The sequence below is a fragment of the Eutrema salsugineum genome, unplaced genomic scaffold (assembly GCF_000478725.1).
Source record: "Eutrema salsugineum unplaced genomic scaffold, Eutsalg1_0 scaffold_1, whole genome shotgun sequence".
Classification (NCBI taxonomy): domain Eukaryota; kingdom Viridiplantae; phylum Streptophyta; class Magnoliopsida; order Brassicales; family Brassicaceae; genus Eutrema; species Eutrema salsugineum.
This window is the reverse complement of record NW_006256909.1, coordinates 12,241,582-12,265,771: the sequence shown is the minus strand read 5'-3', so window position 1 is coordinate 12,265,771 and position 24,190 is coordinate 12,241,582. Positions and strand designations below refer to the sequence as shown.

Sequence of the window (24,190 nt, the reverse complement as noted above, 5' to 3'; positions counted from 1 at the left end):
AAAATATTGGTATCTAAGCCCGATTGCCTGAAAATCTATATACTAGAAAATGGGTTTTCGGTTACGCTAATATTCATGAAATTAAATGACTTTAACAAATGATACTTCAAATATGGTAACAATTTACTTACTTGAGTTGCTTAGTTTAGTTAATGTTGGTCAAATCTATACTAAGGATTACTTGAGATGCTTACACGGATTTACTAACGAAAGTGTTACGTGCTGTTACTAGATTTCACTTAAAATTGGTTGCCTATGTGATATATATATATATGGATAAACACATATACAAGCTTTAGATACTATTGTATACAATATTTAAACGGTGATTTGGACGAACAAAAAAAAACACTGATTTACGAAACTACAATTATTCATCATTTTATTGAGAAGATTCGTATTTAATTTTTGAAATAGAAAACTCAATTCGCTTTGTCAAATACTGAAATGAAATTTTAAACAATGGTCAATTCAACGGTAAAAAGACTAGGTACAATAAATCTTTTAAGTCAAAAATACTAATATCAGATATCATCATATAAGTTGAACGATATGATCATTGTCAATCAATGATCGTAGAGTTATCTTAAAAAATTATTGTTGTTTCTAGTGATAAAATATTTTAAAGAGATCTGTTAGAACGAGTTGAGAAATGTAACGGGTCGAAGGCCCCCACGGTACGATTTTCTTTTATGGCTAGATTTAAGTTTTCTTTTTTCTAGTGGATTTGGGAATCGGGTTTTTAGGGTTATAAATTCAAGGCTTTAGGGTTATAAATTATTCATTCACACACATAATAAGAAAACTCTAAACGGATGTTTGCCTCAATTTACAATTTCTTTCTAAATTTTATTGTTTTCTTGTACTTGATTTACAACAATAAAAGGTGAAATATTGAACAAAATTTCTAAACATTAGCCGTACGTTAATGTGGGTGAAAGATCTAGTTGGAAAAAAATTATAATCATTTAGTGCAATTACAAATTTATTTTACTTCAACCAAAACAAGATAAATGTTATAAAGAAAATATAAAAAAACAAAGACAATATAGAAATAGAATTGAGAAACGCAAAACGACGACAAGAAACATTAGGCGACAACAGCTAATTTTTAATCGACGTGTCCCAGAAAACATACCAAGAAGCAGCGGCTACGATTCGTTTAGCTGATCTTCTTTTGACCAAGTCGAACGCATTTAAAAACTATACAATAAAAACAAATCAAGAGAGAGTCTATAAATACACAACAAGGTCTAGTCTATAATCTCTCCCATAACAATAAGAATATGGCCAACCCCAACAACGATTGGTCTCAGTTCTACAACAACCAAACCTTCTTCACCACCTCAACCACCACCACCACCACCGCAACGTCAGATAATTCTCCCGTGAGCTCAGAAAACCGCCGTGTTGCAAAGGCAACACGGCGGAGGTCTAGAGCCTCTCGACGTACACCCACTACACTTCTCAATACCGACACAACCAACTTTAGAGCCATGGTCCAACAATTTACAGGTGGTCCATCCGCCGTGGCTTTCGGTTCACCGTCCTCTGGTTTTAGTCTCACCTCGTCCGTTCCCGACGCCGGAACCTCTTCTGTGGGCTATCAATACGCTAATTTTCAGAATCAAGCGGTTAATCACGAGCTACCGCAACAACAGCGACCGTATATGTTCTCGTCGGAAAACCACGTGAACACTCATCTTGGCTATCCTAATACGGTGGTTCCCGATGGTTTTGTGACGGCAGATGAAAGTAGAGACGGTGGAAGAGGAGGAGGAGGAGGTTATGGTCCATCATTGGAGAGGAATAGCAATACTACTTCATGGTTGCAATGAGGAAACAGTGGATTATTCTTTAGAATTGTTTTTTTTTTACACCTAAATAAACAAAACATAAAAGGAAGAAATGTTAGGTACTGACTTTGTTTGTAGCAGAACGAAAACTTTGACCATAATTTTTTTTTGGTTGTGCTTTGTTTAGTTTTCATATCTTGAGAATATTTCTTTGTGTTGTAATCACTATGTGGTTGCATATATAAATTGAATAAATTTAAATTGCATTTATCAAAAATCAAATTGAAATAATGTAAATTGAAATAATGTAAATTGAAAAGTACACAACCTCACTTACTTTGTGTAAACGTAATTAGAAACAAAAGAAACTGTAAACTTCTTTTTTTGGTTCAACACCATGGTTGAGTTATAAACTAAGTTTTATAATGAAATGATGTTGATAAAAAAAGTGAGAAAAGAAAAGATCAATGCAAACTGATCGATGTTCTAAGATAATATGATGCTGTTATTCAATTTGGAGGAACAAAAAAAAAAGAATATATGGAATGAATTAATTATTTTAGCACAACTAATGTAAGCTCACAAAAAGTCAGTACACCCTAATAATATGTTTATACACATATATATATATAGGTTGTCCTATAATAAGAGGAGATGCCAATACTGCTTTAATATTTCACCATGGAATATGAATGTCATAATATAAGGTCTCCTATTATATTGACATTGAATCCTTGATTCGTTCTTTAACTATATGGGATCCATGATTTTGGTTGGAAGTGTGAAATAACTTTTGAAAAACTAATCAAGAGTTTAATCTTGAACTTCTTTTGTCGTTTGGCAATAGTTTCGAGTATCATATGACATCTACATGGAAACTTGTGATCGTCTTTTTCTTTTCTTTCAATGTGACTAGCTTTAAGAAAAATATTAGTTGGCTTTTGTAATTTAATGAAGAATTTTCTCTAAAGAAAGAAGAAAAAAATAAATATCCTACTTCGCCGTTGCTTTTTGTTCGGAAACAGGAGAAAGTGAGTTGGTGAAGGTAGGCTACCAACATGTGAAGAATATCACGTGATGTTTTTCTTTTTTCCCTTTTAATCTCACAGTTTAAAAGGTAAAAATTATATTGGAAACAAAAAAAAACAAGTGACAAAAAAGGGCCAGAAATCACATAAACAGAATTAGGACTTTAAACTGAATATCAAAATGGTTTATTCTGGCTTGTTTTTATTTTCGGTTCTCTAGGACATTTTTGGTTTTTAAAGTAGTGAAGAATGATTGTAGAGAAGCGAATCAACGTAAAAGACGAGCAGAGGGAGAAAAGGAAGACAAGAGAATAGATACAAACGGCAAAGACGAGTTAGAACTTATAAGAATATGAAACTCTATCATAATCCTTACTACACTTAAGCAGTTAGTTATTAACCAGAGATTTCCATTCTAATTCCATAGATTTCTAAAGAACCGATGGATCGTTTTTTTTTTTACTTTTGCAAAGTATTTTACTATTTATTGACATGAAAATGTTTGTAAATATTACAAAAGAAGCTAAACTAGTTAGGATACGCTTTGCTACAGAAAAAATATATAAGGAGAAAGCTAATAAATCAGGACTTGGGAAAATTCTTAAACGTTGATGAGTCAAATTTTGCATCAAACCGAAAATCTTTGGCCTTAAATTAATCATTCTTTACTCAACACAGTTTCACAACTTTCACTGGTTAAAGCAAAACTTAAACGGAATATATAAGTTTAACTACATAAAATTGTTGGAAAAAAAAAATCAACTATACTTTTTGCATTAATTGGTTCAATTATATGGTTTAGTTGTCTTAAATATTTTTACTAACATAACATCATTTGAAGAAAATGGATTGCTCTCATACAGAGTGGAGCCGTGAACGTTCAACAAACTAAAATCATGGTCTGGCTACAGTAATGACATTTGCTTTTTTACAAAAGAAGCTAAACTTAGTCACAAAATCACTAATTAAGAAGTCTAATATAAATCCCTATAAACAAACACTACAAAAGCTATCGCTATACCCCTAGTGAACAAAAGTGTTTTTTTTTTTTCTTTTTCTTCGAACAACTTCTTTGAACATTCTAATCAGCAAAAGTTGATATATATACCTAAGAGCATCTCCAGCAGGAGATTTAAAAGAAAACGTCGGCACAGTTTCATATGGGTCGGCCATTTTTTAATCATTTCTCGGCCAAAAACTCGACGGATCGCTCCTTATATTAGGAGCGGACGAGACCGTCTCGTCGGACACGTGTCGGCTTCTTAGTGGTTGTTTTAATCTTTTTTTTTACAATTTTAATTGCAAAATGTTTGGGGGGTAAAAAAATTAGGTCGCGAAACAAATCCTTTTCCTTTTTTCTCTCTCGAAGGCGACGATAGAGGCGATATCGTCGAATCCCGGAGATCGTGCTATCCGGTCGTTTTCGGCGCCTCCGATCCATCTCTTCCGTCATCTGCGTAAGGTAATCATCTCTCTATCCATTTATTTTTGTGATTTGATGAACTTTTGGGGGAGATTAGGGTTCGTCGATTTGGGGAAAATGTATCGGTTAATCATCGGTGCAAATTAGGGGTTTTTGTGTATTGGCGTGTGCATGTAGATGTTGTTTCCCATCGATTACAGTCGAATCATTGGTTATGTTAAACTAGATTATCGAATTTAGGGTTTCTCGAATTTGGGGGAAATTTGTTGACATGTTTGAAAGTTCAAATTAGGGGTTTTGTGTTTAGGCGGTTGCATATAGATGATGTTTTCACAACGGTTCACTCGAATTGTGGGGTTTGACGAAACTGCAATTTTTAATTTAGGGTTTGTCGATTGATTTTGTTGGTTTAGTTTGTCACGATTCATAAACTAAACGATGATGGGCATCGGTTGATTGTTGTCTTTAACTAAACGATGATGAGCATCGGTTGATTCATAAACTAAACTAAACTATTGTTTTTGTTTGATTCTTCGCTAAGCATTTGACTTTGAGCATCGGTTGATTGTTGTCTTTATTAGCCAATGTTCTTTTGCTTTGTGAGTTGGTAGTTATGTGGATTTCTTTAGAGATTTAATAAGTGAGCCGCATATGTGACTTACTTGTTCTTCTTTGTTAATTGAATAGTTATGTTACTTGCTTTAACTTGACGACTTGTTTAATGACTATCATCGCAGGCAATGCCTCATTATAGCGAAACATCATCCGAAGAACCAGAAATGGATTTAGGATGGGCCTACGCGGATGCAACCTACGGGATACCAGAAAAATGTTTCTGTGGGAAACGTGTGAAGCTTGAAACTTGTCCTGGTGGTGCTATGGGAATTGCAGGCCGCAAGTATTACACATGCCTTGACTGGGTCTGTGAGGTAAGTTGTAGTTACAAAGTTCTTAAATACATACATGTTTTTCGATGAGGATTTAATATTTACTCTTTACGCAGGGTCGTGGTGAGCACAAGAGGCAATGGTGGGATGAAGCTGTGACGGAGCAGTTCTCCATACTTGAGCTCAGGCTAGACGAGCAAAAGGAGATGCTCTTCAGCGTCGACAGGCGCCATGCTACTAATCCAACCATTGCAGAGTTGAAGGAAGATGTCCGAATGCTGCAAGAAGACGTGTCTATGCTGCAAGAACACGCGGGCATCTTCAAGACGATGTGACGATGCTGAAAGCCCACAATGCTAACCAAGGTGACGCATTCATGTTCCTTGTTATATTTGTTGTATTCGCTGCCGTTTGCTATATGTTTAAGTAGGTTTTTATAAGTATGACAATAAAAATCGTTCAATGAATGTTGTCTATTTAAGAGGAACAAGTTAAATTGTCTTCTTTTCACTAAGTCAGACCATGTCTTGTTGTAATGTTGAATTATGTTGAACTTTTAATCTTAAGGGTTTATGAATGTCTTCTTGTTCGCTTTTTTGAGTTTGTTTTTGTTGGCACTTGTTTGAGTTTAATGCTAGTTCGATATTGGTTAGGTAGAGGAGTTAAGACTTAGTCGTTGGACTGTATTGAATGTTATATTTTCATTACACTTATTTCAATTTTTTTTCGAGTGTAACATGGTGGGATTATCGAGATAACAACTGATGCACTTCTATCATCGAGTCTTTTCAACGAGGTTAGCTTCCTTTTCCCCTTTGTCTTTGCGGAATTAGATAGGCATTGAAGTGGTATAAATGCTTGTTGAGGTTGTCAGCTGAAAGTTGTTTAGTTTTAATGCCTTGAATGAAAGTAGAAGTTTGCGTGTGCTTTGGCATCCATTGTGATCAATGCCTTGAATGAAAGTAGAAATTAGGTTTAGGGTTAGTAAATGACACACTGCTTCAGTAAAACTCCATTTAAAAACTTGTACTACATATAAAAACTTAAACTACTCTAAAAAACTTTGTAAATACTTAAACTACTTAAACTACTTAAACTACTCAAACTACTCAAACTACTCTAAAAAACTCAAACCCCTCAAACTACTCTAAACCCTAAACTTAAACCCTAAACTCTTCCTTTTTCTTCAACACCACCGAACCTTTGTAAACCCTAATGGATTCCGGCAACAATTACGGCCAGGCTGAAGGTTTTGTAAATCTTTTAACAAGCCAGCTCCCTAATGACGGCTACTCGCACATCATTGACCTTGGATCATCAGAGGTCCCTGTGTTTAGTACACAGACTTCTGATTCTCCAAGCGTAGGAGGGAAGACACCTGCACAAAGAATCAAGTGGACACCGAAGGAGGATGTCATCCTCATCTCCGCGTGGCTGAATACGAGTAAAGATCCGGTTGTTGGTAACGACCAGAAAGCTTCTGCTTTTTGGAGCCGCATATGCTTGTACTACAACAACTCAAAGCATCTCGCCGGTCAGCCAAAAAGGGAAGTCGGCCAGTGCAAGCAACGTTGGTGTAGGATCAACGATCAAGTTTGCAAGTTCGTAGGATGCTATGAAGCAGCTACGAAAGAGAAGACCAGTGGGCAAAATGAAAATGATGTCATGAAAGGTGCACATGACATATTTTTCAATGATCATGGCTTCAAGTTTGTCTTAGAACATGCATGGCGCGAGTTAAGACATGACCAGAAATGGTGCAGAGCCACCGCTTTAAAAGACAGTGCAAGCTCGAAAAGAAAAAAGGTGGATGATGTACATGGATCGGGTCAGTCGTCTAACAATGTTGAGGCCGGAGTTGATGTACATGATGCTGCAGAGATGCGACCACCAGGAGTGAAAGCGTCTAAAGTAAAAGCCAAGAAGCAAAACGGCTGTAAAGAAGAAGGTAAGGCACTTCTCGATTTTCAGAACTTGTGGAGTATTAGGCAAAGAGATCTGGAGTTGAAGGCAGAAATTGCTAAGAATAGACAACAAGATATGGAGATGAAGTCAAAACTTGCTAAGCACAAAGCCCTGGACAATCTCCTAGCGAAACCTGAGCCACTCGCTAACATTGAAAATGCCCTCAAGAACAAGTTGATTTCTGAGTTGTTATCTTGAAGCCGGTTATGTATTGGGAAATATTTAAATTTGTATTGGGCACTTTTATGATGTTTGTTTTTGTTTCCCCGGTTATGTATGTCTAATGTCTAATGCTCGGTTATGTTTAATGTCTAATGCTCGGTTATGTTTGTTTCAATGTCAAGTTCATGTGTTACTCGTTAATTGCAATGATTGATTTGTTATCTATGCATTTTGTCATCTTTTTCAGGCTTTTGTGGAGTGCTTTATGTGGGATACAAGACATTTTTGGGGTCTTCCATCATCGTTTTGGTTACTTGTGTCACGAGTGTACTTGTTCGCTTTTCATTTTATCTTCTGTAGAAATTCATGATGGGTACTTTTAAATTATTGTAATCTGTTACTTGTGTCACGAGTGTACTTTTATTCACGATGGTATCTGAGATAATGTTTTCATTATATAATCTGTTTTTGCCCAAGTATTTCGTTGTAACTCATTTCTCCAAGTCTTTCGTTTTACCCCAAATACTCTCTTCTTCCAGTTTTTTTAACCATCTTCATCTACTCTCTTCTTCAATTCTTTTGTTTCACACACCTCTATCTTCTACATGGCGTCTTCATCACACTATAGGTCTGATGATTCTGATGACTTTGAAGATGATGATTTTGAAGATGCACTTGATGAATCTTTTAATGCAATATTTGAGCAAAAATTCGAAGAAGCATATGAAGAGATCATCGAACGTCTTGCAACCGCCAAGAAGAAAAAAAAGAAAAAGGCATACATTGAACGAGAACGGGAACAAGGTCAAATCCGGTTATGGAATGACTACTTCTCGGAAGATGCAATCTATCCCCCACACATATTTCGACGCCGTTTTCGCATGAACAAGACTTTATTCATGCGGATTGTGGATAGGCTATCTGAAGAGGTTCCATATTTCCAACAAAGACGGAACGCTACCGGTCGATTAGGGCTGACAGCACTACAAAAATGTACAGCCGCAATTCGGATGATGGCGTACGGCTGTGCAGCAGACGCGGCGGACGAATACTTGCGTATAGGTGAATCTACCGCAATTTTATGCTTGGAAAATTTCACTTCAAGCATAATAGAATTGTTTGGAGATCAATACCTTAGACGTCCCACACCAGAAGATCTCCAACACCTGCTCGATGTTGGAGAGTCACGTGGCTTTCCCGGCATGATTGGAAGCATCAACTGTATGCACTGGGAATGGAAGAATTGTCCAATCGCTTGGAAAGGTCAATACACCCGGGGTGCAGGAAAACCGACAATCGTTTTAGAAGCTGTCGCATCATACGATCTTTGGATATGGCACGCATTCTTTGGGCCTCCAGGTACATTAAATGATATAAACGTTCTTGACCGTTCACCTGTTTTTGACGACATATTACAAGGTCGGGCTCCGAAAGTTAGGTATTCTGTGAATGGTCACAACTATAAGTTGCCTTACTATCTAACTGACGGTATCTATCCAATATGGGTAACGTTTATCCAATCTATTAACCTTCCGCAAAGTGAAAAAGAACAAAAATTTGCCAAAGTTCAAGAATCTATCCGTAAAGATGTCGAGCGTGCTTTCGGGGTTCTTCAAGCTCGGTTTGCTATCATTAAAAATCCGGCACTCATCTGGGACAAGGAAAAGATTGGAAAGATTATGAGGGCATCAATCATATTGCACAATATGATTGTAGAAAACGAACGAGGTAACCGCAGTTTGTACGATATATCTGGATTCCAACAACCAGACGGAAGCAGATCATCACATGTTGATATGGAGTATTCAAGAGATATGTCTACAAACATCAACAATATGATCGGCATTCGTAATGAAGTTCGTGATCAGCAAATACATAAACGTTTAAAAGATGATTTAGTGGAGCACATTTGGAACACAATTCCCGCCTAATTCACATCTTAAATGTATGTTCTATATTTTCTACTTTAATAATTATTTGAGAGATGTTTGTATTGTTTAATGTTTTCTTATTCAATAAGTTGTATGTTTAAAAATTTATTATTGAATAATAATGTAATTTAAATTAAGAAAAAAAATATTATTTTATTGCTAAGAGACACAACTAAAAGAACACTAGTAGACACTACATAAACATAAGTTTCTTGTTTTTTTCTCTTTCTCTAAAAATAATACTAAATAATTGCTAAAAGACACTAATGAATATCACTAGTGAAGATGCTCTAAGGTACTATAAATACGCACGTAGACGGCCCAAGCCATGTATGATGTATTTTGTATGATTGTATCGTTTACTGTGCATTCAGAGAGAAAACGAATAATAAAACTCAACTCATTTACCAAGTTCGTCACTTAGGACACTAACAAAAACATAAAATATGGTCATCTGCTACACGTTGATCTAAAGTTTTATACGTCGATCGTTGGGGGATTATGAGCATGAATGACATGCTTTGTACACGATAATCACATGTACCTAGGCCAACATGTCGCCATATTAATACAGCTTGAAAGCCCATGATGTTCAGTATAGTTGTGATCCGGGACAGATATTTTTTATATGAAATTAAATAAATCATATTGTCACGATAAGAGGATCCGTGACTTTCTTACAAAAAAAAAAAACTGATTTGATCATATTTGAAATTAAAGAGCTCATTTTTTTAATAGAAAAGAGGCAAAAACATTTAGATTAACTCCATCGATGACAACTTGACAAGTGTTTGTCTTCCAGTGTTTTTCCTGTTTACAAACGAATCTGATGGTAAAAATATTGATTTAATCGAAAAGGCATTATATTAGTGTTTCAAAATTTTCATGTGTATTGAGCTTTTGCTACTTATGCAAGAGAATTATCATGTATAACTTAGATCTGCTCCAAACTACTTTTCCTCAACTATTAACTGGTGGCCTAATGGTAGCATAAGGAATTGCTTTTTTTTTTTTTGTGACCCAAATTCAAACCTCATTTAGAATAGAAAGTGTGGATCTGTTCTTTTTCGGGTCGCTGTGTCAGCGGCTGCTATAACTTAAAATAAAATGGTAGTGGATGTAAAAAGTAATATGGGTGTTTGGAGGTTTTGTTATAAAAAAAGAGTTGCCACTACAGTGGCCGCATTACCAAAAAACCAACACTAGAAATTTCCAACACTATGAGTGACGTCGCTAATAACACTTGTGATCATCTCTAACAACATCTGCAGTCATTCAGCGGTAATTATTCTCTTTGTTGTAACTGTTTTACGATTGTCGCAAGCTGCCAATACAGCGACCGAGAAAAGAATAGACCTTGTTTCTTCAAATGGGAAGATTTAAAAGCTGACTCGAGATATTAGAAGAGTATGAGTTGGAAGTCCATAAATACTTAAAATGGTTTAAAAATTAAAACGGAAAGTGTAATTTGTTTTATTTGTCATTGTATTACAATGATAACATTATTTAATGTATATACTTATTATTTATTAGCCGGTAGTATTATTTATTAGCCGGCCAGAAAAAATGTGTGTATCTTAAAAAAAGACTTGAGTAATCATTTGTATCTTGAAAATATCAGTGTTCAAACATGGCCGACTACAAAAGCTCATCATCTTTCCATTTAATTTTACAAATTGTCTTTCTCTATCACTTTTGGTTTATGCGTGTGAAATGAGAGATCATTAATTATTTTAGGAGCAAATAAATTCGAAACAAATTACAAAACTGAAAAGTCGTAGAAAAAAAATCGAAGAAAAATGGAGAAAGCCAATTTAGAAAACTGCGCGATTGGAGGGAAAGCCATAGAAAGAAACTTAGCAAACAAAAACATTTAAGAAAGCCAAAACCAAACAAAAAAAGCTTCGTCAAAATTTTCAAGGAAGAAGAAGAAGAAGAAGAAGAAGAAATGAGCGTTAATGGTGACAAGGTTTCAGGAGATGGACCAGCTTCAGATCGGCCGGTTAGAGTCTACGCCGATGGGATCTACGATTTGTTCCACTTCGGTCACGCTCGCGCCATCGAGCAAGCCAAGAAATCGTCAGTACCATTCAATCTCTGCCTCCGCATTTGTTTTTTCTTCGATCGATAATTGTTTTGCCGGAATCGAGAAAATAGGTTGAGTTTTTGCGTTTTCCGGCGCCGGTTTGGCTCGATTTATGGATTCAATTTCTATCAAATTAGGTTTCCGAACACATATCTGCTTGTTGGATGCTGCAACGACGAAATCACCAACAAATTCAAGGGCAAGACGGTGATGACAGAATCTGAGCGCTATGAATCTCTCCGACATTGCAAGTATGTTTAATCCTGTGAATCCGGAGCTTGTTGAATTTTTGGAGAGCTTGTTCATGGTTTTGATTAAGTTTTTAATGTATAAACAGGTGGGTCGATGAAGTGATTCCAGATGCTCCATGGGTTCTCACCACAGAGTTTCTCGACAAGCATCAGATAGACTACGTTGCTCACGATGCTCTTCCGTAAGAATTTGAACAAGTTTTTAATAATCATGGGTTTGTGTTTGTTGTCATCGTTTAAAACTGTATCTGTGACTGTGATGCTTTATTTCTTCTCGCAGCTACGCGGATGCTAGTGGAGCTGGAAACGATGTCTATGAGTTTGTGAGTAATTATCTACATAGGAAAGGTTCTTTCTTTTGGTGTCTCTTCTACTTCTTAGCTGTTTCTTAGCTTGTTTTGGGGCTTGGTTTCTCTGCAGGTAAAGTCGATTGGGAAGTTTAAAGAAACTAAACGAACAGAGGGGATATCGACATCAGACATAATCATGAGAATAGTGAAAGATTACAACCAGTATGTGTTGCGTAATCTGGACCGTGGATATTCAAGAGAAGAGCTCGGTGTCAGCTTCGTTAAGGTTCCATTTCCTCTTTCTTTGTCTCCATCAATAACCAAATTGATACACTAACACGTTATGGGCTTGTTTGCAACAAACAGGAGAAGAGGCTTAGAGTGAACATGAGACTCAAGAAACTACAAGAGAAAGTGAAAGAACAGCAAGAAAAGGTGGGAAGCCGAGGAATCTATTTCTTATTACGCCTCAATAACCTTTGATTAGATGTCTAGCTTGTAATAGTGAATGAATGGTAAAAAGCTGAACAATGGCCAACTTGTGTAACTTCTGAATCGTGAATCTTTGCAGATACAAACCGTAGCAAAAACTGCTGGGATGCACCATAATGAGTGGGTTGAAAACGCTGATCGCTGGGTTGCTGGGTTCCTTGAAATGTTTGAGGAAGGTTGTCATAAAATGGTAAAGCAGGCACATCAAAAAGGATTACTTCTCAAGCACAAAAGTGTGTTTCCATCAGCTAATATCTGCTTTCGAATCTCACAGGGAACAGCTATCAGAGATGGGATCCAGCAGCGGTACTGAGGCAAGATTCAGAAGAGAACCGGCGTTTGCTTCAAAACGGACTCGCAATTGTCGAAGACAATGACAATGAACAAATGTCTGATGATGAGTTTGCACAAGGAGAGGAAATTTATAATGATCATGAAGATTGCTTAGATGTGAGCAACAAAGAGAGTGAGGTGGTAAAGTAATGAGAGTTTTTTTTGGCTCAAGGATCCAAGAATTTCTAGACACAGGACCGAAGTCTAATAGATTTCCACAGTTATATGGCATTAGGCTTGTTTATTATGTTAAAATTGAATATAACGAATTCTGTTTCCAATTTCTACTTGTTTCTAAGACTCAAAATGCAGTCAAACTAAAAATTACAACCAAAAACAAAGTGCAGTCACTATCAAAGACTCCATGAAGTTTACATGAAGACCATTCATAGAAATAGATACAGAAATAAAATAAAAAGGAAATAAACATATGAAATTAACCCATCATAGCAAGAAATATTCATTTTTTCAGCATTTTCAGAAGTTGAGAAGCTTGACATCAGAAACTGAATCTCTCTTCTTTTTCGATTTCTTAAAGTGTTTTGAAGCTGCCTTTAGCATACCATCCCATCCCTATACAATAAGCAAAATAACAAAATTGAGAAAAAAAAATAAGAGAAGAGAGCAAAAGAATAGACCAAGAACATCATCAATGAATGTATGTACCTTGGTAGAAATAGGAAAGCAGCCAATTTTAGGAGAATCTTGATTCTTCATTGAAGACATGTCTAGTTTCACTAACTTGCTCTTTTTCTTCTTCTTTTTCATTGACACCTTCATCTTCTTCTTCTTCATCTTCTTGCTTTCTTGAAACTCCCCGAGCTCAAGATTCCGACAAACGCAACTGTCGGAGCCAGGATCGGAAGGAGTGGGGTAATTTCGTGGCAAGAGAGGAGACCAGAGAGAGCTCTGTGAGTAGTCGAATCCGAAAGCAGAGTTATCTGGAAATTTGCAGAGTAGCTCTCGACACATTACTGGCTGTAAGTATTCGACTACTTTGGTTGTAATCAGAGGAAAATTCTCCTTCTCTTCTTCTTCTTCTTCTTGTATATTCATTCCCTTCACCATTTTTGTTCGACCTCTTACTATTTTTTTTTTTGGTTCTGTTTCAGATCATTTTTTGCTTTTCTGAGTTTCGTTGGGTTTTTATTTTTATACTTTGGATGAAAGTAACGAAGAAGAAAGACGACCGTTGGGGTCGGATGTGGGATACGTGTCCTCTAATCATTGGATAATGAATTTCAACTTTATGTCTGAAAAGTTACCGTTGGAAGACTAGATGTATAGTGTACAGCCGAATCTAACATTTTTAATAGTTATTGAGCAGCAGATATCATATTATCGATGAATCTGGTGATAACTCTTACCGTTACAATGTAATACAGATTCAATCTAAATTCACCAAGAGCTATTTTGATTTTTAAACGATCGAGTTACATTCAATGGTTTGAGATTTGCACCATTTCAATTTCTCAATTTTTTTTTTTAATTACTCTCTCCCATGGGTCTTTTTTTTTGTCACACTCTCTCCCATCGGTCTTACCATAACTTTTTGTTAAAGAAAATATTGTTTTTAGAATTGCAATAGAAAATTTTATACAAAAATATACAATTTTCAATTTATGTTTCATAATATAAGATATTCTAGTTAAAATATACAGCTAAAATGTGAGATTTTGAAAACAAAATATAAAATAAATTAGAAAAATATTCCATTCTTCTTTTTTCTTTTTGCTAAATGGTAAATATTCATTATTAAAAATGAAAAGTTTAGGTGTTACAAATTGTGAAACAAAATGTTCAACCTAACAGATTGGTCTCATGATAAAAAAACGAGAAAAAACATGGAAGCAAAATACAATCGGTATTAAGATAACACCGTAGCAGTGAAGCAATTTGGCATCAAACAGTAACGATAAAGAACTTGAAAACCACCCAAGGAAAAATGTAACCGAGATATGATCAAAAGGAGAAAACTAGAAGAAGACTCAAAGAAATATCCACAAAGCAGATCGGAAGCAGTTTCATCCGACAGCCTGAAAAAAGAGCTATTCTTCTAAGAAAAGGCCCAATCAAAGACCGCCCTCAACATCTAAGCATCGGCGCTCAAATAACAAACCTAGATCCAGCACTAGGACATGACAACACTAGCTATCAAAGCTAAGAAGCACTACTAACTCTACCAAGATCCTCCCGATGTCGGCTAGAACATAGCCAAGCGACAACAAGCAAAGACAGCATTACTACCTCCTCCGAAAGCCAAGTAAACAAGATACAAGACCAAACTAAAAACAGCCTCAATCCAACCACACAAGCAGAAACACTTACACTACAAGAAAAACATCATTTTACAACGGTCAAAATGGTCGTTATTTTGTCGTAATAGGGCTATTACGACGAACTACCGAAATCGTCGTAAAGTCATCATCGTAATAGACAAATCGTCGTAAAATCGTCGTATAATATACGACGGTTTCATTTCGTCGTAACATCGAGGGAAACAAAATCGTCGTAAATGCGTCGTACAGTTTACGACGAGTTTACATCGAATTGCGTCGACTTGGTCTTCGCCTGGACCGTCGTTAAGTGGTCGTTAATGGTCGACGTAAGATCGTCGTAAAATGTACGACGCAAAAATTGTCGTAAATCAATCGTAAAGTATTTAATCATTTCGTCGTAAAATCGTCGTAAAGCACGGACGTATAATCGTCGTATTTGTAGTCGTACATTTTGGTCGTAAATTCGTCGTAATATTTACGACGAGTGTACGACGGTTTTAAATAAAGATCTTACGACGATTATACGACGTTTAATATAATTGAAAATTTAAAAAAACATTAATTCGAATTACAATTTAAATTAAAAAAATAATTTACAATTTAAAATTTATTAAAAAATGAAATTAAAATTAATTGTAATTTACATAAAAACCCTACAGCTCTAAATCTAAATCTAAATCTATATCGTCGATCCCGTCACCGGCTTCCTCCCCATCGTCCTCGACGTGTTCCTTGCCGGGTCTTCGGTTTGATGCTTTCGCCGGCGCCTGATCTCTGGCTCTAGGAAGCTCAACCCCGAGAGATCGGAACATCTCCTCGTCCGTCTGCACCGGCGGTTGCGTCCTAGTGGATGACTCGGCGGCAGACGATCCGACAACCCCATCAGCCCGCAGCTTCTCCAACTGCGCCATGAGCACCGGGTTGTCGGCTCCCATGATCTCGAAGAGACCGTAGAGCTGGTCGATCCTCGTCTCGTAACGGGTCCGCATCTGATCGATCTCCTGGCGGATAACCGGATCCGGGACCCAGACATGACCAGTCGCCGTAGCTCTCGAGGTATCACGGATGGACCCCATTCCTAATACCCGCCCCTTTTTCTTTGGGGCAACCTACAAATATTTAAAAACATTATGGTTAGAAATTCAATTTAAAACTAAAGTTACATTAATTAAATATAGTAATTAAATTTACCTCTTCGAAAATCTGGTCCATCTCCGCCACCGTTAGCGCCGGGGTCGATTGGACCGAGCTACCTCCGGGAGACGTTTGATGCGCCTGCTGAGTCAGCTGCGTCTGTCGCTCCTCGATCGCCGCACAGGCGGCGTTGTAGATCTCCTCCGCCCGAGGATCCGTGAATTCACCGTTCCGCTTCTTATGCGTCTTGGCGAAAACCTTTGTCATCGGAGAAAGTTCTCCTCCGTTATCTTTGACCAACAAAATCAAAATGAAAAAATTAGTATCGACAAATAAGGGTTAATTATTTGAAAATAAAAAAATTCGTAATTTTAATTTACTTACCATTATAAGCCGTCTTCCGGCAAAAGGAATCTGGCCGGAGGTGTGCAGAACGTTCTTCCGATTTCCCGCATCGTCAGTAGCGTTCCTGAAAAATATTTTCATTAGAATCTATTATAAGAATTAATGAAAACAAATAATGTAAATATACTGGAATTAACTACTTACCTAGATCCGGAACACTTGGCGGCCGTAGTCTGGTTGTGCGGATCCAACCAGTACTGGACAAGGCCCCGCCAGACGGTATTGGCCATAGGCGCCGGCTTGGCCTTGTCGCCGTCAACCTCCCACTTCCGTTTCCAGTATTTGACCTTCTCCTTGAAGGCCGTCTCCACACGTCCGTGTGCGGATATTTCCCAATGCCAGTTTTGCTAGGAAAAAAAAAGAAGTTAGTAATTATTGTAAAAAGTTAAAATTTAAAATTAAAATTAAACGAAATTGTAAATTACTTACCGCAAAACACTTGAACCAAGTGTCAAGTGTGGCCTGATCCAATTTCTTCCAGCTGGTATGGGGTTGTACGAAAAACCACTTGATGATATCCGCAACGTTACGACCGACTGCATTGTCGGTCGTAAACCTAGTCAAATAGAAAGACAAAAGTAAATTAATTTCAAATATATAAGAATAATTATTAATTAATTTAAAAATATTGTAGGAAAAAAATTACGTACCAAAATGTGCCCGGGGCTCGATCCGGGTCGAGTTTGTTCATGGTCTCATGATCCGGGTGTGCCAAAAGATCTTGTACCATAAACTGGGCATACGGTACAGGCGGGATCGGATCAGCCTCAGGCTCGGCCTAACCGTCAGAATCGATCAGTTGTCGGTAGTGAAATCTCTTAGCCCGAGGAGCCATATCGACAGAATCTACAAAATTTTTAAAAAATTTGTTACTAATTTTGCAAATATCTATTTAAATTTACAAAATCCGGGCCTATCTAAATTCCGAAACCTAAATCTAAATTCCGAACTTAAATCTAAATTCCGAACCGAAATCTAAAAGAAAATGTAATGAAATTAATTTAAAAAAAAACTTACAAGTATTGGCTGGGAGAGTAGGGAGAGAGGGAGTGGGTTAGGGTTTAGAGAGAGAAAGTATTGTAGAGAGAGAGAGGAGAAGAGAGGAAAATGAGCGACGAAAGGGGGAAAACTCGCGGCCCTTATATAGATTTTGTGATCGTCGTAAAATCGTCGTAACTTTGCGACGATTTTACGACGATTCGGTTGTATAACAGTCGGTCCACTGCATGACATGACACGTGTCGTGATGGGAGCGTTTGACCGTTACGACGGTTTTACGACGATTTTACCCAAAACCGTCGTAAAATCGTCGTAACGTCTAAACATTTATAACCTCGTACATCGGATCAAGAGCCTATCCGGTGCAAACGTTACGACGGTTTTACGATGGTTTTAGAGAACTTCGACGTAAAACCGTCGTAAATTTACGATTATATTACGACGGTTTTACGAAGTTTTTTAAAAAAGTGAGTAAACCCTAAATCTTATAAATGGGATATTGAATGAAGAACAATGCAAATGTTATTGTATCCTAACATATAACAAAAAGTTTACAACTTTGCATGTATGATGGATTTGTGACATGAGATAGTAAACATTGAAATTCCGTAATCTAATATATAACATTTCACTCAACATTTACGAAAACATGCATGAACTTTTAAATATGTATGTTTTTTTTTTCAAATTTTTGATTTTGATCAGATTGATAGCATTTCATATAAAATAAGATAACCAATCAAAAACATTTGTGAAATATCTTACAACCAATAAGATATAAAAGATTCAAATTCTTGGATTTCAACATTACGACGATTTTACGACGAAATAGTGTACTCGTCGTAAAACCGTCGTAACCTTACGACGATATTACGATGGTTCGTCGTAACGACGTCGTAATGTTGAAACCCTATTCATTCAGGGCTTAAAACCTAGACTTAGGGTTTAGGGTTTAGAAAAACCGTCGTAAAACCGTCGTAAAATCGAATTTTAGGGTTTTTAAAAAATTCAAACAAACAAAGTTACAAATTACATAAACCCAAACATTCACTAAATACAATGCATGAAACTCAATCAGATTCATCTCCCTCAATTACTTCATCACCATCACCGTCTTCTTCCGCCAAATCGTCATCATCGGTTTCAGCAAACTTATCGTCACCTTCTTCTTCTGTATCATCGGGAAGATCTTCAACTTGTCTGTTCCGAGGGTCTATTAAGAAAATCTCCTCATCAACATCTGGTTCAGACAGATCTACGCAAGTGTCCTGTTGAAGACACCATTTCGTGCATCCTATCATGATCTACACTTTGATCATATTGATACTGATTAGGCTGATGACCATAATTCGATTCATCAATATCAACATGACTTTGATAATTACTACTACTACCAGCATTCCCATGAGTATTACTGCCATATCCTTCTTCATGTAGATACCAAACAAAATATTGCGGCATAAACCTTCTATTTAATAAATGCGTCCACACGGTTTTGGTTAGTTTATACCTCGTATTCTTGCATTTCAAACAAGGACAAAACATCTTCCCACTATCTTTCGTTCTCTCCATATTTGTAGCCTGAAACATAAATATTTCTAACCCGTTCTTGAACTCTTCTGTCAACGCCCCATCTGAATCTTTACGCATATACATCCAACTTCTTAGCTCGTATATAGACATCTTGAAAATAAACTCAAAATAATATCTCTTTTTATTGATTAGACAATAAAGGAGGTGGTCTCTTGTGTCACGTCTAGCCACGTGAATGGAGTAAATTAACCTTATAATATTATTACTTCTTTTTTTCAAAGTAATATAACTCTTAATTCGGGTTTCCAACAATGGACAACCCAATATATAAGGATTTACAACACTATACTAAAATTTAAGAGACCTACAATGGGTCTCCAAGATGAAGATGCTCTTATGTTTGAATGATGATGTGTTGTGATTGAATGAAGGAATGAAGATCTATTTATAGGAAAATTCCGGGCTTTACATCGCTTTTACGACGACTTTTTACGACGGTTTTACATTCAACAATAATATTACGACGAATTTACGACGATTTTGTGATAAAATCTTTCATCTACAATTGTTAGGTAAACATGTTTTAAATGTTTTTCACCTAACTTCTTTTTCGACGTAAAATCGTCGTAATATGTACATCGAAATGCAGTCGTCGTATATTCGTCGTAATTTTGCATCGAATTTACGACGATTTTACATTTACTAGCAAATCTCTCGTTATCGACGTATAATCGTCGTAATTCGTCGTAAATTGTACGTCGAGTTTACGACGATTTTTTTATACGACGGTGTTACGACGGTTTTAAAATTAGACGTAAGATCGTCGTAAAATCATTGTAAGTTTGCGACAATTTAAAAACCGTCGTAATGGACCGTTGGAAAACGATTGTTTTCTTGTAGTGTTACACCATCAGAGAGGAACAAGCAAACATCCACACCAACGACGAAGCAAGGAGCCACCGGAGACTAAAAAACCTGATGAACCCAGCAGTACCACACCAAGACCGAGCTCTGAACACCGGCATGGAAACAGAGAGCTTCACGCTGCCACTAGAAGCTCGCGCTGAGCCAACAGGAAAGCCACCGCCTTGAAGACACGCCGCCACTGTGAGCTAACCTAGGGACCACGCCGAAGCTCACCACAGGCTTCCATACACTGATGGAGGAGAGGAAAGAGACAGATCTGTTAGTAGTGCGTCGAGATCTGTCTTCGAAGATCTCACACCACGCACCGCAGGAGGATCCGGCTAGCCGCACCACCATGAGAGATACACTGCGGCAACACCAAGAACAAGAGAGATCCCACACCGTGCGCCAAAGACTACCACCGGAGGTGAAAAAACAAAAGATTCGCCGAAACCACACTCCTCTTTCGATTCAAACCTCCGCACAGAGCAAACGAAGCCCACCTGACGCAACACCCAAGGCAAAATGAACCGAAGAGGGCAAAGGCCTCCCCGGCGGCGGCGAGGAGCGCCAACCACCGAGGAGACAGATCGAGATAATTAGGGTTTGGCGGCGCTATGAGAGATTTTTGACAAACCAAAAAAAATAAATACTACTATTTGAGAAGACATTCAATATCTGCTCCATTCTTTTTTCCATTGACAAATTTTACTTATTGAATAACTAAGTAAAATCGGGCTTTTCGAAAGGGAGCCCGTTCTAAACTAAGGGCTTGAATGGTGACATACATAGGTGTGGTTTTTTAGTAAAGTTGTCAATTTTACTTATGTGTCACCATTCAACCATTTTTAACAATCCAAAAAGAATTTTCTATCTGTTGTTCTTTTATTAAAATATTAATATAAGTACAAAAGTTTTAAAGAGTTTTGTGAAGGAAAAGTAAAAATGTCTTGAATAATAATACTGCACATATTTTGCTGTGTTTTTATATATTCAGTGTGTTTTTCAATTTAAAAAAATATATATTAAATAAAAAATAGACAACTTAATTTTGTCGAGAAATTCAATTATATTCAAAAAAATATTTATTTTAATCTTTTAAAATATTTGAAAATATTAATTTGTATTATTTATTATTTTGTACCGCTTATTTAATACTAATCATATTTATCCCATAATTATATTTTTTTATATGTACTGCTGTTGAACCGTATTATATTTTCAAATTATTTATCTCGCACAATCAAATATGTTTTCACCATTCAGATCCTAAATTACAAATGTATGAAAAAATCAGAGTAATGACACATCAAAACCGCTAAAGAAACTAAGTTAAATGAATCATATTTAATTGATGATTGCACGAAGACACACTGGCTCGCACATCCAGACGTCGATGCAACGTTTTGGACCCATGTGATGTGACTCATTTACAATTTTGGTTCATTTGGTGCCATCGAAGATTTTGGATATTTAGCGAGGAATGTACGTCAAATCTTAAACTCAAACTTCGACAGTGGTAAAATTGACTAATTTATTTTGTTCTGATGTTCACAAAAATAGTTTCAAGTTGTCTTTCGTTCGAAGATACAGTGCGAGCATGTTCTCCACTTTTGGCATTTTTTTTTAGCAAAAAAAAATACACAATGCCATTATACATCTTTGTCACATGCACAAAAAAAAAGGTTAATGTTGCCACTCTCCAAAATTTGTTACGTATACCATTTTCTCAAATTCTCAAAAGCTTAGCTGACTTCCACGACCCAATATGATACAAAATTAGCGATCCAGATTGGTAGCAAATTAATCTTAATTTGTTGATCAGAAAAAATTAAAATTTAGGAAAATAATAAACTTATACTGTCTATTAATGTGGTGATTGATGCCACACATTTTAAGAGTTCATGTCAAAGCCATTGGAACAAGAACTACTTGGCAAACATGCATGTTCACCAAAACACAAAAGGTTTAAATTCTAAGTACTTAAAACAAAATGGACAGTAGTCATGATTCAATTTGCGTTTTCTGTCTTGAAGAGTATTGGAGAGTTGACATTTATTTTGGAAATGAGGTTAATACCGACAATTTGGGGATTCGATTTGCTTACTAAAACTTTATATACCCTGGCCCTTGGTTTCAGCACAAACAACTAAAAATGGTGTTGTAATCACATGCAGAGATCCATGCATGTGAATTATGATCCATTCATTAATAGACATATGTTTGTATATTATATTCTAACAACGCATGTACGCTTCATTCTTAGTTACGTGACATTATCACATTCTATTTAACAAAAAAAAAATAACAAAAGAAAATCTTAATTTAAAGTATAGGAATAGATTCACGGGCTACACTATTATTACTACACGCCAAGTCTCACCGGCAAACTTGTGACCGCGTCCATACATTTCTTTCCTTTGTTACTAATTTATTATCTTGTATTCCCCCCTTTTCTAACGTATTATCATTTTAAATATACTTATATATCAACTATGAACTATCCCAATATATATATATATATATATATATATATGGTTTCTGTTAGCGACTCAATTTATGCCATAAAGGGACAAATACTAAAATAATTTCATAGATAATTAATCATCAATCACGGACTCGCTCGATCACTTCTCGTGGAAAGTTGAGACCTTAAAAGATGTAGAAGAAAAAAAAAATTCTCAAAAGTTGTATAGTATGTCAGTTGAATACCAGAGAATAGCACAGTAGGTTGATCATGAAACAATATAATTACTGCAACGAAAAAAACTCGTATAAACTGATGAGTAAACAGAAAAAGAATTGTAAAACAGTTAAAACAATTAAATGCTACTATTTAGTCGATGAAGAATGTTTTGCCTAATTTAATTGCATGTGCGTAATGTCTGAGATCTATGAGGAAACTCGGGACTATTTGTTCCTAAGCTGCCTTTTACATTTATGATGTGTGGAGGTTGAGATTTGAGAGAATCAATGCTCCATTTTGGGATTAGGTTTTTGGCAAGTTTTTCTTCGTGGGCTAAAGCGGCTTTACCCGGTTGAGTTCTGCATGTCCAAGATCGTGGATAGACGGTCCGTAACATTTTGCTTAGTTATGAAAGACTGTCCAAGTTTCAGTGGCTTGTGAAAAACGTTTTATACGTACCAGTTTAATAAAAAGGTACTACGTATAACGTACTACATGTATATAAAAAAAAAAAATATTTGGCCTCAGTGGATAAGTTTTGTGAAGTCTTAGCAAACACTATAAGCATTTGATGCTGCATGTAGCACACATCTAAAATATTTTGTAATTAGTTAATACAAACAATGACCAGTGTCATTATTTTGACATTGATTATAGATTAAAAAAAAGTACTATTGCTTTGGACCTAGCTAGAATTGATTCTCTTTTCTCTAGTTGTGTGTTTGTTGTGGACTTTAAAAATATTATAGGTAGAGACAAAAACTAAATTCCAAAAGTTTGCCTAGAATCCTCATAAACAAGTGGATCCAATAATCGAAGAAGCAAGAAAAGAGGAAGGATCTCTTTACATGTCTTGGTGGTATTCAGAAAATTGATAGGTGTCCCTTCAGTCAAATAATAATGACAAATTATATTCCTTCGTTTATCGTCAATAGCCATAACATTACAAAATAGTTTGAATCTCGCAGTCTTTTTTCTTGTTGTTGTAAATCAACAACATTATATCCTAAAGTAACACCATTAGCCAAAAAGGTAATCAGGGCTGTGCCTAAAGTCTTAGACTCTCAAACAAATAAAACAAATGTAGCTTCTATGTATGATACATCGTATAATTGCTAATCATGAAATACAACGAATAATTTAGTTTTAGTGATTGAGAGTAATTGGGAAAAACAAAAATATTTGATCATGGTCATTCCAAGCCAAAACGCATATTAAATATTTGTAGTCCATAACAATTTTGATTTTTTTGCCACTACAAGATATTTATGGGTGACCATCCATTATTGAAATCGTAGTGTATTCAAACTCTGACCTAAATCCATAGTATGAATCTTATAATCACTGGACTGCCATGAGATAGTAAATTAGTCAACATCATCTGACAGTTAAAAAGAAATGTACAACGAAGAAACGTACTTTTTTTCTTCTTCTTTTGAATAAGAAAACTTCTAATATTGTATTCTTTATATTACAGTCCAACTTCCTTCATCTTATAAAATCGCAATTTGGCATGTTCATATTATCACGGATGTTGATAATGGGAACATTATTATAACAGAAGAAGAAAAAAAAATATCTTAGAGACTCCTTTGGTCTATATA

General features: G+C 36.2%; 5 protein-coding genes across 5 annotated transcripts; 4 read left to right on the top strand and 1 right to left on the bottom strand.

Moving 5' to 3' along the window:
- Positions 1–1,101: 1,101 nt before the first annotated feature.
- LOC18028861 (VQ motif-containing protein 22) lies at positions 1,102–2,063 on the top strand. Its single transcript, XM_006414500.2, has one exon. The coding sequence runs from the start codon at positions 1,287–1,289 to the stop codon at positions 1,836–1,838; it is 552 nt and encodes a 183-aa protein (XP_006414563.1). The 5' UTR covers positions 1,102–1,286; the 3' UTR covers positions 1,839–2,063.
- A 4,286-nt stretch (positions 2,064–6,349) lies between these two features.
- Positions 6,350–7,297, top strand: LOC112081974 (glutathione S-transferase T3-like). The gene has a single exon (XM_024149049.1). The coding sequence runs from the start codon at positions 6,350–6,352 to the stop codon at positions 7,295–7,297; it is 948 nt and encodes a 315-aa protein (XP_024004817.1).
- Positions 7,298–7,866: 569 nt separating this feature from the next.
- On the top strand, positions 7,867–9,192 carry LOC112081973 (putative nuclease HARBI1). The gene has a single exon (XM_024149048.1). The coding sequence runs from the start codon at positions 7,867–7,869 to the stop codon at positions 9,190–9,192; it is 1,326 nt and encodes a 441-aa protein (XP_024004816.1).
- A 1,790-nt stretch (positions 9,193–10,982) lies between these two features.
- LOC18028860 (choline-phosphate cytidylyltransferase 2) lies at positions 10,983–12,960 on the top strand. The gene is given in 9 exon segments (XM_006414499.2): positions 10,983–11,271; positions 11,416–11,529; positions 11,616–11,711; positions 11,810–11,852; positions 11,950–12,105; positions 12,186–12,254; positions 12,391–12,501; positions 12,586–12,616; positions 12,619–12,960. Coding segments are annotated over 9 exon segments (927 nt in total). The 5' UTR covers positions 10,983–11,140; the 3' UTR covers positions 12,795–12,960.
- A 114-nt stretch (positions 12,961–13,074) lies between these two features.
- On the bottom strand, positions 13,075–13,752 carry LOC18028859. The gene is made up of 2 exons (XM_006414498.2): positions 13,311–13,752; positions 13,075–13,217 (listed from the first exon to the last, which is right to left on the bottom strand). The coding sequence occupies exons 1-2, from the start codon at positions 13,710–13,712 to the stop codon at positions 13,122–13,124; spliced, it is 498 nt and encodes a 165-aa protein (XP_006414561.1). The 5' UTR covers positions 13,713–13,752; the 3' UTR covers positions 13,075–13,121.
- Positions 13,753–24,190: the final 10,438 nt, after the last annotated feature.